We start from the raw sequence: 13497 nt of genomic DNA on the forward strand, positions 1-13497 counted from the left end.
GGCGGCCCGGCGGGAGGGGGGCAGCGGGCGGGGAAGGGGAGATGGGAAGGGGAGAAGAGAAAGCGCAGGGGAAGGGAAGAGGGAAGGGAGAAAGGGAAAGGGAAGAGAAAGGGAAAGGGGGGCGGGAAAAAGGGAAAAGGGGGAGAGAAAAAGGGAAAGGGAAAAAGTAAATCAGGGAAGCGAACGGAAAAGGGGGGGGAGGGAAAAAGTAAACTAGGAAAGAGGGGTAAGAGGAAAGGAAAAAAAGGAAAGGAAATAGGAAAAGAAAGGAAAAAGAAAGGGAAAGGACAAGGAAAATGAGGGGGAAAGTACAGGAAAAGAAAGGAAACCCCAGCCCATTGCAATGGCAATACAGCAGTGTTGTACCACCGAGAACGGGCCGCAGGCGAGACACAGTTCCGCTGAGGCACGGGGTTCCCAGGGGGAGCACGTCCTCGCCGCGGCCAACATGGTGCCACTGCTGCCTGTGCCCACCTGCCCGGGCAGCACGAATGTCCCCAGGTGCTCCAGCACGACAACAGGCTGCGGCACGGAAAGGGAACGAAGCCCTGTACTGACATCCCGGCGCGAAGCCCGGCTGTAGGTCCCAACCCCACACAGGGGTGTCACAGACACCCACACACCTGCAAGCCTGAGGTCTCCGGGACACTGGGGCGCTCTGAATCCAGACATACCCATTTCCCAGTGCTTGTGCTGGTTGATGCTGGGCAGGAGCTCTTGTTTTGACAGTTATCCAGCTCGGAAAATGTCTCTTGGGAAGTAAGCCAAAGCAGTGCAGGCTTTGGGAGCACACGGATGGGGAGCTACGGGGGTGATCCATTTCTCACGAGCTCTCACACGCCCTCCGTCCAGGTACAAACAGTTTGGTGAAGGCTGCGAGCATCTCCAGCTGCAGAAATAGCTCCAGTTCTGCCCACGATGGCAAAGACACGCTGCAATGCTCTCTGATTGTTCTGGACAGTCAGGTTTAATCCAGCTATTGATTTATCCTGCAGATACTGTTCTTAATTCACAAAATTCAGCCCCTTGCCAGAAGTTTTTGGTTGTATTAGCAATAAAATGCTGCTGCTGCTGAATGAAGGGCTTGTGCTTCTTCAGCAGTAAATGCTGCTTAGCTGTTGAGCTGCTGTTCTTAGGTGCACAGTGGCATCAAAAGCAAAAAGCAAAGACTAACAGTTCCCATTTGTGTTCTCAAGCAAGCTAAGCCAGGAGCTTTCTACCTGATTTTTCTCTTTCCCCACGGTCTTCTCCCTGTATCTTCTACACTAGACTCCACCTGGCTATCGGGACAGACCCTCTCGCCTTCCACTTTCCACCTCAACCCACCTGCATCCAGCTGTCACTGCTTTAGCAGAACTCATTCACTGAACCAGGTCTTCAGTCAGACACAGCTCAGAGGTTGAAGCCACAGTGTAAATGAAGCACAACCAGGTTATCTGCACCGTTCCTCAGTCCAAATCACCAAAAAATCCTCTAAGGACACTTAAGATCCCCTCCATGTGTGGGCATGCCCCCCTAGTCCTCTGTCTCGGCAGAGCTGGACCGATAGATGCTCTTATGGATCAAATTCCAGCACTGAAAAGCAGTTGGACAATTTTACACACACTCATTGTTTCACCTCATTACAGCACTTCTCTAGTTAGAAGGTGCTGATTCCTCTGCTTGCCTTCTTTTTTAGGACTAACACATCTGAAAGCAGCAAATGTTTGCAGGCTTCAGTCCTGGACTGAAGCTGACGAAGAGTTTGGTTATTTATACCCTGCAATGAGATGGACTTTTCCAGCTCACATCACCAGCCTGTAAAGCTGCTGCAACTTAATGGAGCCACCTCGAAGCAGGAAAGTCACAGCATCCTTCTCCCCCACCTTCCACGTCCAAACATTTCACTGCTCCTGTAAAACAGGAGAAGGTGCTGTCTGCCTTGCTGTGTCTTTCTTCCACTTCCGAAGACTGAGTTACCAGGACAACAAAGAAGAGTAGGAGGGGAGTACGTATGTGGAGCTCTGCAGGAGCAACCTCTTTGCACGCCTTCCCACTGGAAGAGATTGGCAAGCAGTATCCCTTCAGTGGAAGGCGGGACCTGGGTTTCAACCGAAAACTGGTGTTGGAAACCCTACCTTCCGCAATGATCACCTTCCCTGCACACTAGCAATGCCCGGTGATGTGACGTATTCAGCTCCAAACGGCAGCTGTACAAACGTCTACGGCAAAAACAAATTTAAGGCATAGAATGAAGGGAGCCCCTGCTTTGGCAAATGCAGCCATGGGATGCTGGGACAGGATGCTAATGCCATGTATGAAGTTCTCCATGCTCGAGATTCCCCAGGATGAGGCCCTTTTGTACAAGTCGGTATCCAGAGTAGAAGTTGTGAGCTCTGAATTTCCTCAGAACATCCTCTTCTGCTCACATCTGCAACATTAACAGAATCTCAAACCTTAACATGCACTTGTCAGTCTCAAGCGAGGAGAAGTGGCTCAGATCCCGTCCCAGGCTACTTCTTCATATCTAGGCAACAAGAGTTCTCCATGGCATTTGGAGAAGGGCAGAATTAGAACCATTAAGGTTTTATTGTCAAATCCAAGGTCTGGGTAAAAGCAGCAGGGAATTCAAACATTTTAAGCCAAAAGCTTTCCTGACATTACTCTTTTCTCAGGCCAGGTTACTGGAGCAGAACAGATTTTCTAACCCTATGCTCACCTTCCTTAGACATAATAATCATTGCAGCTACAGTGCTTTTAGATCTTGGAACCAGAATGTTCTTTTGCCTGTTCTGATGCTCCAAACATGCTTTCAGAGTAAATGTGCTACCGAGAAGCCCCCTCTGAAGGGCAGCAGCCGCTCCCAAGGCAAACTAAGAATCAGGCATGACAGAGGACCACCTATAGGCATGCTGCTTGGAGTCTCTTTTGCCAAGAGGGACCAAACAGGGCTGCTTTTGGAAGGAACAGATGGCAGAGGGTTTTTCATGTCTCTTCTGGCTTTGCCTCCAGAGCACTCAGAAAAGCTGGCAACATGGGAGGCAAAGAACCAGAGGGAAGCATAAGTGCTGTCTTGTGCCATGTCTTGCTCACCATCTCATCTGTCCTACCTCAAGCATTCCTGTGCCCGAGGCTACAGAGAGGAGCCAGGAAGAAGCAAAACTCCTGTCTTCACTTGGCATTCTAGTATGATTTCATATTTTGGAAAAAAATAAGCAGAAATAATTTTCAATTTATTGCAAATTTAGTGCAAAGTTTAACCTCCACCTTCAGAGATTTGAGCTTTTATTCAGCTTTTGAGGCCTCCTTTCACAGCAACCAAGAGGGAGGCAACCGCATGAATGCTAGGAAACTTACTGAAGGGTCAGAGTATTTCAAAGATTAAGAGGGTTATAAATCAGAAGAAAAAAGAAGTCGGAAACCCTTTCTTAAATGAAAACTGAGGAAGAAGAGCCACAGGGAAGATCAGAGCAACACTCAGAGCTGGACACACAATGTTGCTGTTTCCTAGTATCTGAAAATTGTGGAGTGCATTATCGCAGAACTGGTCTTCGAAACTACAAGATGTTAAAGCACAAGAGTTGAGGACTGTACCCTTGTCCTACCTGTTAGCTGTTTAAGACTGCTATTTTTTAATATTTTCCACTACAACCATTATGATTAGTTTTCAAATAGAAAAATAAACTCTCTGAAAAAGGGAGGAAATCACACATGGCCAGTTCCAGAAGATTGGCAACACCCGATTTTTGATGTGATAGGCCTTCAGTGATTCTATATACATCCGCTCTTAAAACTGGGCTGCCGCAGCAGGCTCTGAGAAATGCATGACTAGTGAAATGGTTCTGGAATGAGCAAATTTTCATGCTGTTTAGCTAAAAAGCTGTGAAAAGAAGGAAAGCTCTTTGCTTGTTTAGACCTTCAAAGGAAAAGCGCAGGAACAGAGCTACCATGGGTTGAACTTTTCTCACTGTGGTGTATGAATATTCCATGTAATGCCCAAGGATGCTGTCCCTGCTTCTGGCAGAATTTGTCTTCAGAATGTGTTTTTTTCAAAATGTTGAGTATATTTGAAATGCGACAGTGACAGCTCTTGGTTACAGGTTTCTTTTTTACTGTAGGAATTTAAGTGTGATACAAAAGTATTTACATTTTAAATCCATATGCACTTAGTAAAAAATCTGATGGCAAAATTAGCTGAACTCTTAAAGTGATTTGTTTAGACTCTGATCTCGTAAATATGAGCTATTCTTAAGCATAAGAATTAGCATATAGTAGGATCAGGATCAGCCACTGAAAAGGTGTCTTTTGACCTCATTAGGATTATTTTTATGTGTAAGGATCAACTTAATATTATGTGTAAGGATCACTTTAATATTATGTGTTTGCCAGAATCTCATGCAACTGTTGCAAGATGAAAAATACTGCAGTATTAAGAATATTTCACTTTCATATTAAAGCAAGGCTAAAACCTGCAGTCTCTTCTCTTTAATAATAAAAAAACAATGTAAACAGGTCCACACTGCTCAACTCTGTTTACACAGACCTCCTGGTATTGCTGCACATTTTTCTACCATTTAGGTTTGTCTCAAAAGACAAGAAGGAATCTGTTAAGCTCGGTTTCTCTCAATACACTCAGTTTCTAAATTCTCTGGACAAAGTATTAAATTACCCACACTCTCATTTGTGTTATTAATACACAAGATGAGGAATGACTACAGATTTCATCCCTCTGGCATCTGTCTTGCTTTCAGAAGGCTGATTAAACAAGCATGTTATGACAATAAAAGAAAGGATCCAAGTTGACTTACCTCCACTTTAAGGAGTGCACAGCCTTTCAAGAATTCTTGAATATTACTGATGCAATCAGCTTCATTTTTAGGCTCCAGGCAATACTATAGAAAGAAAATCCACTGAGATCATTGCGTTACTTCCCGTCTAGCCTCTGTTCAGAAGGCCTGCATGAATATTGACATGTGCGTTTTATACTGAATTAGGGAAGCTTCTTAAGGGGGCGGATGGGGGTGGCAGGCAAGCTGTCGAAGCAGGAAGAAAGAGCCACCGGAGGAAGTGATGCATACATCGAAATGGTCGGCATCTTGTTTTGAATGTCAACATATGACAGTGCCCTAAGTGACAGTGGGAAACTGATGACCTTTAAGAACACACTGCCTTCCAACCATCACACACAAGCAAAAGATAAGGAGCTAGCAAAACTGATTTTTGCATAACAAGACTCCTGTTTTACAGGGTGGAGAACCTGTTTTTCTTTTTAATTAAACAGCTTCTCTTCTGCGTTGCCATTTCCTACCTCTCATTGGACTCCTTCCCTTTTTTTCTCCTGCAGTTACTTATCACACTTCTGGACTGTGTGAACATATGCCTTATAAAACTGTAATAGGATGTACCCACATGGCTTAAACAACTTCAGTACCAATGGATTTGTGGCCTTGCGACACTTCAGAATGGCACAGATGCAAGGTTTATTATTTATTCCTAACCTAATCCACTTCTCTAGTATATTTCCTGACTAATGAAGCATTTTACAGTAAGAGTTCTGAAATAATTAATATATTTGGAGTTGTAATTAATGATATTTACGTAAATACAAACTGCATATCCTTCTATTCAAAACCAAGTTATTTTGATCTCTGGTAGGCCCAGTATTTCCTGCCACTCAACGAACATTCATTAACTCGGCCAGCTGCAACCTTTCACTTTTTTTTCTGGATGTTGAGACAAAACTCAAAAGAACTAAAGCTACAATCGTACTTTGCCCTCAGTTAGGTACTACTGAAATGTAAAAAATTTCTCTCTGTGATGCTCCTTGCTCATCTTACCAAGGAAAACTGCACCTCGAAACGACGAGGGCACTGTTTCACCGAGCAGTGCTCTGTTTCAGGCTAGCAAAGTACATCTGAAAGAGTTACCTTTTCTGCAGATCCCGGAACAAGTCGATTAATGAGTTTACAAAGCACAGTTCCATCCTTCAGAGAAGTTTGCAGGAACTCCTCCGGATCATCTACTATTTTCTTAGGGGAATTTAGGACTCCTAATGAAATAAGCCATGTTACAATTTGTTCTTCGGGATTCATCGTGAGGAGCTCTGCCACCAGCACGGTTCTCCTGTGCAGCAGCTTGCTGGAACCCACATCCGTGATTACATCTTCCTGCCTCTGCTGCTGCTTGCAGAGCTCAAGTGTGAAACTACTTTTTTTTTTTTGCTCGGCACAGAAACTCACCAAATCTTAAGAACCAGAACTACTGTTACTCTAAGGTAATAAACATTTTAATAGAAGTTTCTCGTGCTCTGTTACTTTAAAGAGAGACAGTGAAAGATCTTTAACTACACAATTTCAACATTATTGAAAATAGAAGAATTTTATATGGATACTTATTCCACTAAAAATACCTTACCTAGTGACTTCCTCCTTGTGGCAGCTGGTAAAGTTGGTCTTAACTTCTGGCTATCACCCAAAGAAGTAAATGTGTCTTTAATACTGTAAATACTGAAGTATTACAATTGAACTTCACCCTAAAGATGAAATGGCAGGAATATCACACTAATTTTGGGTAAACATTTATCAACTTTATGCAACAAACCAAGTTATTGAAATACCCTTTTATAGTAGTTTTCTATTTTCATGATCTGATCTGATTTTTGAAAAGAAATTCTCATCATGCACTTCAGTGGGTTTTTTTCAAGGTTTTTTTACAAGATGTGCACATGTAATTCAAAACGTTTTTTTGAAAGATAACCTCTCAAAACAAACATCTGAGTAACTTCAAAAAGTTCATAAATCTAAGTCATCCAAAGCTGAGAATGAAACTTCCCAACCATTTTACTAGTCTTATTAAAATGTCCCTTTCCCTAGCTCTTCAGGATCCACTGTATGCCATACTACGTTTTTCACCCTGCTCTGGGAAAGTATTAACTGTCACTATCTATCATACCAGTTTAGAAAAGTCCAGTCATCTTGCCATTTTCTCCTTTTTAATTGTCATTTTGCTATAACAGATGGAATGAAGCATTCCGTTTGTGATGTCAAGGAAGTTGAAGAGTCATGGATTGAAGCAATAAAGCAGGACCAAATTACCCTAGAGACCAGAATTCCTCAGTGACAATATTCTGAGCCAATTCCTAACCTGACTCGAGGTAAACGTTTTCAAAAAATCGGCGCTCTCAAACTGCCTAGGCTATTAATTTATAGGGTAGGGAAAAAACAGAACGGCAGCAGGATAAATTATATACAGCAAATATGCATGGTCTCGTGTGTTAAAACTGCTACTGGGACCTATGTAAGGATCATTTTTACCAGCTACCAGTAAGAATTCAGAATTACCCTTTTAAGGTTAGACAGACTTTTGACCTTTATGAGGACATGGGGACGAGTGCCAGTTCTCTGCTGTGTGGAAACACCAGGAACACATAGCTGCAGACAGTGTGAATGATAAAAGCTGGCTGAAGCTAAATCACAGAACTCATGGCCATCTGGTGAAGTACAGCTACCCGCATGTGTGCAAAACATTTCGAATTTATGACTAATTACAAGAACTTTAGGTGTTAATTTTCATTTTTCCAGTTCTCATGAGCACTTCTATTTTGTGGAAGTGAGTACTTGCAGTCTCCGCTTCTGTAGCTTGCTCTCTTTTTCCACATCTGTAGTAGGCAAGACAACTGCTACTGCTCGTTCATCTACTGGAGACAATCACTTGTGATGGAAGACATCCACTTTAGTCATCTCATCAGAACACACCAGTTTCTGATGTAAAGAGCAAGAGAAGTATTTCAACACAGGAAAAATTACACACCTGCTTCATTAAACTCAGTGTTATGAACGTGAACACAGGAGAGTACTTCACCCACTCCCTCCTCTAAAGCGAACGTTTTATTGTGTAGATAAGCAGGTTTAGTTTCATGGTTATTTCACATGCAGCTGTTGCAGCCAAGCAGATGTTAATGGCTGCAACTACAATGAAATTAAAATATTCCCGCATTTTGAACACTTACCAACTGCTTTACAGACCTGGAAACATACGAATATTCAGAAAGCCCAAAAATTTAAGGCATTCCTGATTAGCTACCTCAAGACCAACCTTACATTTTTCTGAAAAGGAGACATCTACAAATGTTCCAGCTTGTTCACCCACCCCTACTCTAAAATTAATTCTGTGGCAAGCCCATAAGCCCAATGTATGACTATTCACCAAACAAGGAACAGCTTCTGATCGGGTCTTTGGAAAAGACTTCAGCTTTGCTTATTTGCTGACACGGACAAATAAAATGAACTGTCAATCACCTCTTGCAGTCAACCTCCACCCCCTAGTCAGAAAATATTTATTTGCACCCTGACTTACACCAGTAATGACTATATAGCACAGTAGTATTTAAAAAATAAAGTGGGGGGGGCGGTGAGGTAGTCTATACCCAATTATCAAAGGACTCTGATGGCATATGCATCAGTAACAGCATAGTAACAGCAGCAACTTAACATTACTCGGATGTTCAGAAAATATTCTGGAGCGATTCTCCTCAAAGTCACTTATTTTTATGTAACTTGCTCTTTTTTTTCAGCAGAGGTACAACACCCAATACAAAGAACACCACTGGAGTATTTCTCCAGTGCAGAATCTACTGATGCCTTACACGCAAACCAGTGGCTTTCATGAAGTCTGAGTCAGCACATGAGCCGATTTACATTGCTGGTACATTCTCATTGCTTAGCATTTTAGGCAGGTACCAATCTTTGTTCATGATAGGTCGTTATGTTGGCATTACATTTTAGTTAGGATGATCTGGTTCAGCCTGAACAGCATTACCCAGACTATAAGCTACTGCTGAAAAACTAGTCTCTTAATACTACAGTATTTTATTCTTTCTTGCACAGGAATAGACTAGGACCAATTTGTACCAACAAATTCTCATCACTATATCACGTCAGTAATCTCTTCCACCATGCAAATGTCACCAACAGGTTTTATTTTGTTTTTACTTAAAAAACACCAAACAAACCCAAACCCCATAATGCTTTTGTTTAACAGTAAGTTTATTAGCCCTGGGAAATACTGCAATTCTACCCATCTCCTACATACAGGCAAATGTAACTCTTCGAATCTGCAGTCCGTAACTGAAGTTTAAAGTGATATCCCAAAACCCAAAGGCAGTTTTATATCCCTAGGCAAAGTATGTGTGCTTTTTCTTCTTCAGCTACTCGTTACAAACTGTCAGCCATTTAAATGAGATCAGTGTATGTGTACCACAGAAGCAGTCAGTGTAAATTTTATTAGCCGTTGACTGTTTAAGTACTTCAGTCAATCTGAAGTTATGTCTTCTACATGAAACACTGGTGGATTCCTCTCACATACACTGGCAATCAACATACAAGTAAGATAAAACTGCATCAAACCAAGGAAAAGTTTTGAACAAAGCATCTTGTTTCAAGAGATGCAGTGCTGTCTGGAGTTTTGCAAGAAGCTAGTACTCACAAGAACACTTAATTACTTTGAGGATTTATCACTAATATCGTCTCAGTACATCAGTACTCTCATCCGGAAGGCCTGGACAATTACAAAACTGTAATACAAGAATATAGCAAAACTTTTCATGGTTTCTTGGTGAAGAATAATCTGTGACAATGTAGTCCTCTGTATTTTAGAGGACTAAAATTTGCTGTCATGTAACTTGCTCTTTTTTTCAGCATAAATGGAAAGCACCCTATATAAAGGGCAACCCCAAATTCTTTCTGCTACAGAACCTACTGATGCATGTATACTGACCAAAACAAAAGGCTCACTCTTGACTCTTGGAAGATGTTAGCTATGGCAAACCAGAACTGACTTCCACCTGAGAATCTTTTTATATCCAAGAGATTTAGTAGTGCTACTTTCAAAGGCAACTCCTGAATGGTAACACAACCCTGTAACACAAACAGTGGGCAACAACACACTCAGAAGCCAAGTTTTATCAGTCATGTTTTGTATCCTTTGATTTTCAAATGCATATCCACTGCTGCACTGCCTTCTTCTAGTCACCATAACTGAAAGAAAGGAAATGCAAGTTAGTACCTCTCAGAAACCAAGAGACAAAAAAAGTTAAATCATCTTCAAGATTACTGTTTTTATACACACAATGCATACGTTTTTATTATATTCCATTTGTTCCAACAGTACGAAAATACATCAATAGCTAACTGCAATGATCAAAATGATTAGAGGTTTACTTGTATTATGTACATTTCTGTACAACAGTCTCCACAGCAAGTACTAAGTAAAGCCTCCGTAATTCCTGTGCGTATCCTCCCTCCAAACTCTGCCTACCACAAAATGTCACTAACTCTGGATCATCTCAGCACAATACTCAGGAGTCCTTTAATAAACTGGTATATACACTGGTACTAATCTGTAAACAATTATGTGCTCTAAAGAAATAAAACGTGATCAAGAGAAGAACAGCTTGCTGAATTAGCAGAACTACATCCTTATGCTTTACAAAGATAATATTACCTTTCCTGCCATGAGTGAAGTTCAGTTTACTGCTCCCTAAACTAACATTGGCACCATGCCTGTTAAGAATTTGGAAATGTTTATGTGCTGTAGAGCAGGCTGAGAAAGTGTGCTTTAAAATCTTTAAATCTTTATTAATTACATGACACACTACCACCAGTAAGTGACAAAACACTCAGTGAATTGAGAAAAAAACACTTAATTTTTCCAAAAGAGCAGCTTTTTCACTTGACAAGAGAGTAATCCTCAGCTTCCCAGCTAATACAGAGAACAGAAGCACACACATTAAGAAGTCCAACGCATCCTAACACAACCTATGTGACGTTTTGGCAAAACCTTTCAGTGTCACCTAGGATACTGCATTGTTAAAGACAGTGTTCCATCTCTTTATTAGAGGATTCATGATCTGGATCAGCCTCTATAAAGTAAAAGATTGACTCCTGCTGATATTTTTTGCAGATTTCTGGGGGAGCGAGAATGTACTTTTTAGACATTATTTCCCTAACCCTCTTTGGTGTCACACTACTGATCAGCGAGTTATGAATGAAAAAGCTTAGGGTTTTTAATCTTCAAAGAGACACCTGTAATTCACATAGTGTCCTTTCCAGTAGGATTTGTGATTTAAATATTTCAACAGTCAAGCTTAAGAGGAATGCAAAGACAAAGAAAGTAAAGCTTTTTGTTGGTTGAAATTCTACCAGGTCACAGAAAAAAAAAAAAAAAGCTGTGTCAGGTAGCAGTTTTTATTTTATTTAACTACATGCTTCCTTTGACTCAGAACAGAAAATACTTGTGCTTCTACTGTACTTGATTTGAAATACAACCCAGTATCCTGAAATAAAAGTGCATTTTTTCTTCTTAATCAAGGTAATAGCAATTTATCTGAAGTATTTACAAAACACTACTGGCATATTCTGACAAAGGTGCTGCACAGAGCTATTTAGTTGCTGAGACACAAAGAACCGACTGTAAGCCAACTGAAAATACAAACATCACACAGTATGCAACAGAACCTAGCCTTCACACAAGATGGAAATTCCCTGAAATCAGTGACCATGTGTCAGATGAACAACACTGTACAAACTACAGCTTTTTTTCTGTCATCATTTCAAAGTCGATTCTCAAAAGCAGTATCTGAAACGAACAGCAAAGTATGTTCTTGCATTTACGAAGTACTTTGGAAACTAATTTAAAAATTACATAAAAACACACAAACTTCTTAAATAACTTCCGTTGGAAAAGGGATTTGTCCTTATCCTTTACACTTTACTAAATTTTCACACATTTTGTACACATTATAAGCCTGGGTTTGTTGTTGGGGTTTTTTTTAGTAACAATTATTTAGTACAGAAGTTTTCCAAAAAGCTGTATTAGCATAACGGCCATTACCACTTTTTCCCTGGCAAATTATCAGAGAAATGGGAGACAACCACTCTTCCACATAATGTCTGAAGACAGTTGCTCCTACCTCTACTTGAAAAACAATTTTAATAGGGTAGGCTTCAAAGTCACAAAACACAGCTGACCTACAAAGTTTTAAACCACTCTGGAAGCACCTGCAGGGGTCTGCAATTTAATCCAATGATCTCTGTAGAGATTAATTCCTAATTGAAGATCATAATCACTATAATCGTTAAACTGCATGTTCCACACACTTAACAAGAGTGATTTAACATCTGTACTGACTGTGCTGTATTACTCCAATTCAGATTTTTATGGTCTGGTCTTACAAGATTAAATACTCTCTGCAGCGTGATTTACAAGTCCATTTCTAATCTTATTTTATGTTCAACCATACCCGAACTGGACCAGTTTCTGCAGGGCTCACCATCATTCCTAACCTGTCAGGCTTAAAAATCCTATTTAAACCTCCTCCTCCAAAATTCAAACACAAGTTGAAAATATTATTTAGCCATGAACAATGCCCATCCAAATATCTGAACACAGAACCTCCAGAAATCTTCCTTTCAGCTATTACACTAGTATATTTACCTTACATATCGGTAGAGGCACCATCCATCTCTGCGATCAAAACAGATGACACAGCACTATACTTCAGCAGTATCTTCTAGAAGTTATCACCCTGCAATCAAGAGAAGATACAACTAATTGAGAAAAGTACATTTTACAGCATGAGTCAACCTATAGTGCTTCCCCCCCATTTAAAACAAAAAAAGTCACAAGCTTGGGTTTGCAGATTATTCTGTTGCAAGTTTTACTACTTCTCTTTTAAAAGTGGTGGAGGATTCACTGCCTTGGAATGGACTGGAATGGCTTAGTGATAGGTTGCATGGCTTATGGATTCTCATTCCTTTTCAATGGTGCACTGCCATGTTAAATCCATAAGTTGAACGACAAAATTTACTGAGGACTAAACAGTAGTGCAAAGCTTTTGGGTTTGTGGTTTGTTTTTAGTTGGAGGTCTTCATGTCTACTATATTCAAGAGCATCTTTTGAACTTCATGGCTTTACCTGAGTCACAACTTGCCACAGGTTCTGCCACATGTACTAGGTATCCCCGCAATGCAGTGTCAAACTAAACAGAGTCAGGCATCCAACTAAACGTCAAGTTTGCAATGGCTCGCTTCAAACTCCCCATAGCCGAGCTGACATTTGTCAAATCTAAACCAATTCCTGATTTCACAAGGCTTAAATTTTGTTCAAATATAGCATATGCAGCCTCTTTAAGCATCTTCACTGAAAGATACTGGGCACAAAATACCCCCTCCCAACCCTACTTGGCAATATTCTGTCTACAGTGAGCTGCATTAATGTCTTTAGTTTCAAAATAGGTGCCATAAATGCTTTTATCCAAGAAGAAATGTTGAATTTTGAGAACTTCTAATGTATTCGAGTATTTCTTTTCCTTTTTTTTTTTTTTTAATCTAGACAGCACTTCCATTGCCATGACGTGCAGCTTGTCTTACTGTACTAGAGGAAGATAACTTGGTTCAATTTTGACTTAGACTGAAAAACTAGTTTGCTTTGCTTACCATCTTTGCTGTTTCACAGGCATTT

The 13497-nt window shown here is 40.7% G+C and overlaps 1 protein-coding gene across 3 annotated transcripts in view; it reads right to left on the reverse strand.

Moving 5' to 3' along the window:
- ARHGEF6 (Rac/Cdc42 guanine nucleotide exchange factor 6) overlaps positions 1–6138 on the reverse strand; it is a 40673-nt gene extending 34535 nt beyond the window's left edge. For all 3 annotated transcript variants that reach the window (XR_005107443.1, XM_037407793.1, XM_037407792.1), the window contains exons 1-2: positions 5907–6138; positions 4788–4871 (exon numbers count right to left, since the gene is read on the reverse strand). Coding sequence is in view for 2 of the 3 variants with exons in the window: in XM_037407793.1 (XP_037263690.1) it covers positions 4788–4871; positions 5907–6071 (249 nt within the window). In the remaining variant the exon portion in view is untranslated. The remainder of the gene's footprint in view (positions 1–4787; positions 4872–5906) is intronic.
- Between the last annotated feature and the right edge of the window lie 7359 nt (positions 6139–13497).

The sequence above is a fragment of the Falco rusticolus genome, chromosome 14 (assembly GCF_015220075.1).
Source record: "Falco rusticolus isolate bFalRus1 chromosome 14, bFalRus1.pri, whole genome shotgun sequence".
Classification (NCBI taxonomy): Eukaryota; Metazoa; Chordata; class Aves; order Falconiformes; family Falconidae; genus Falco; species Falco rusticolus.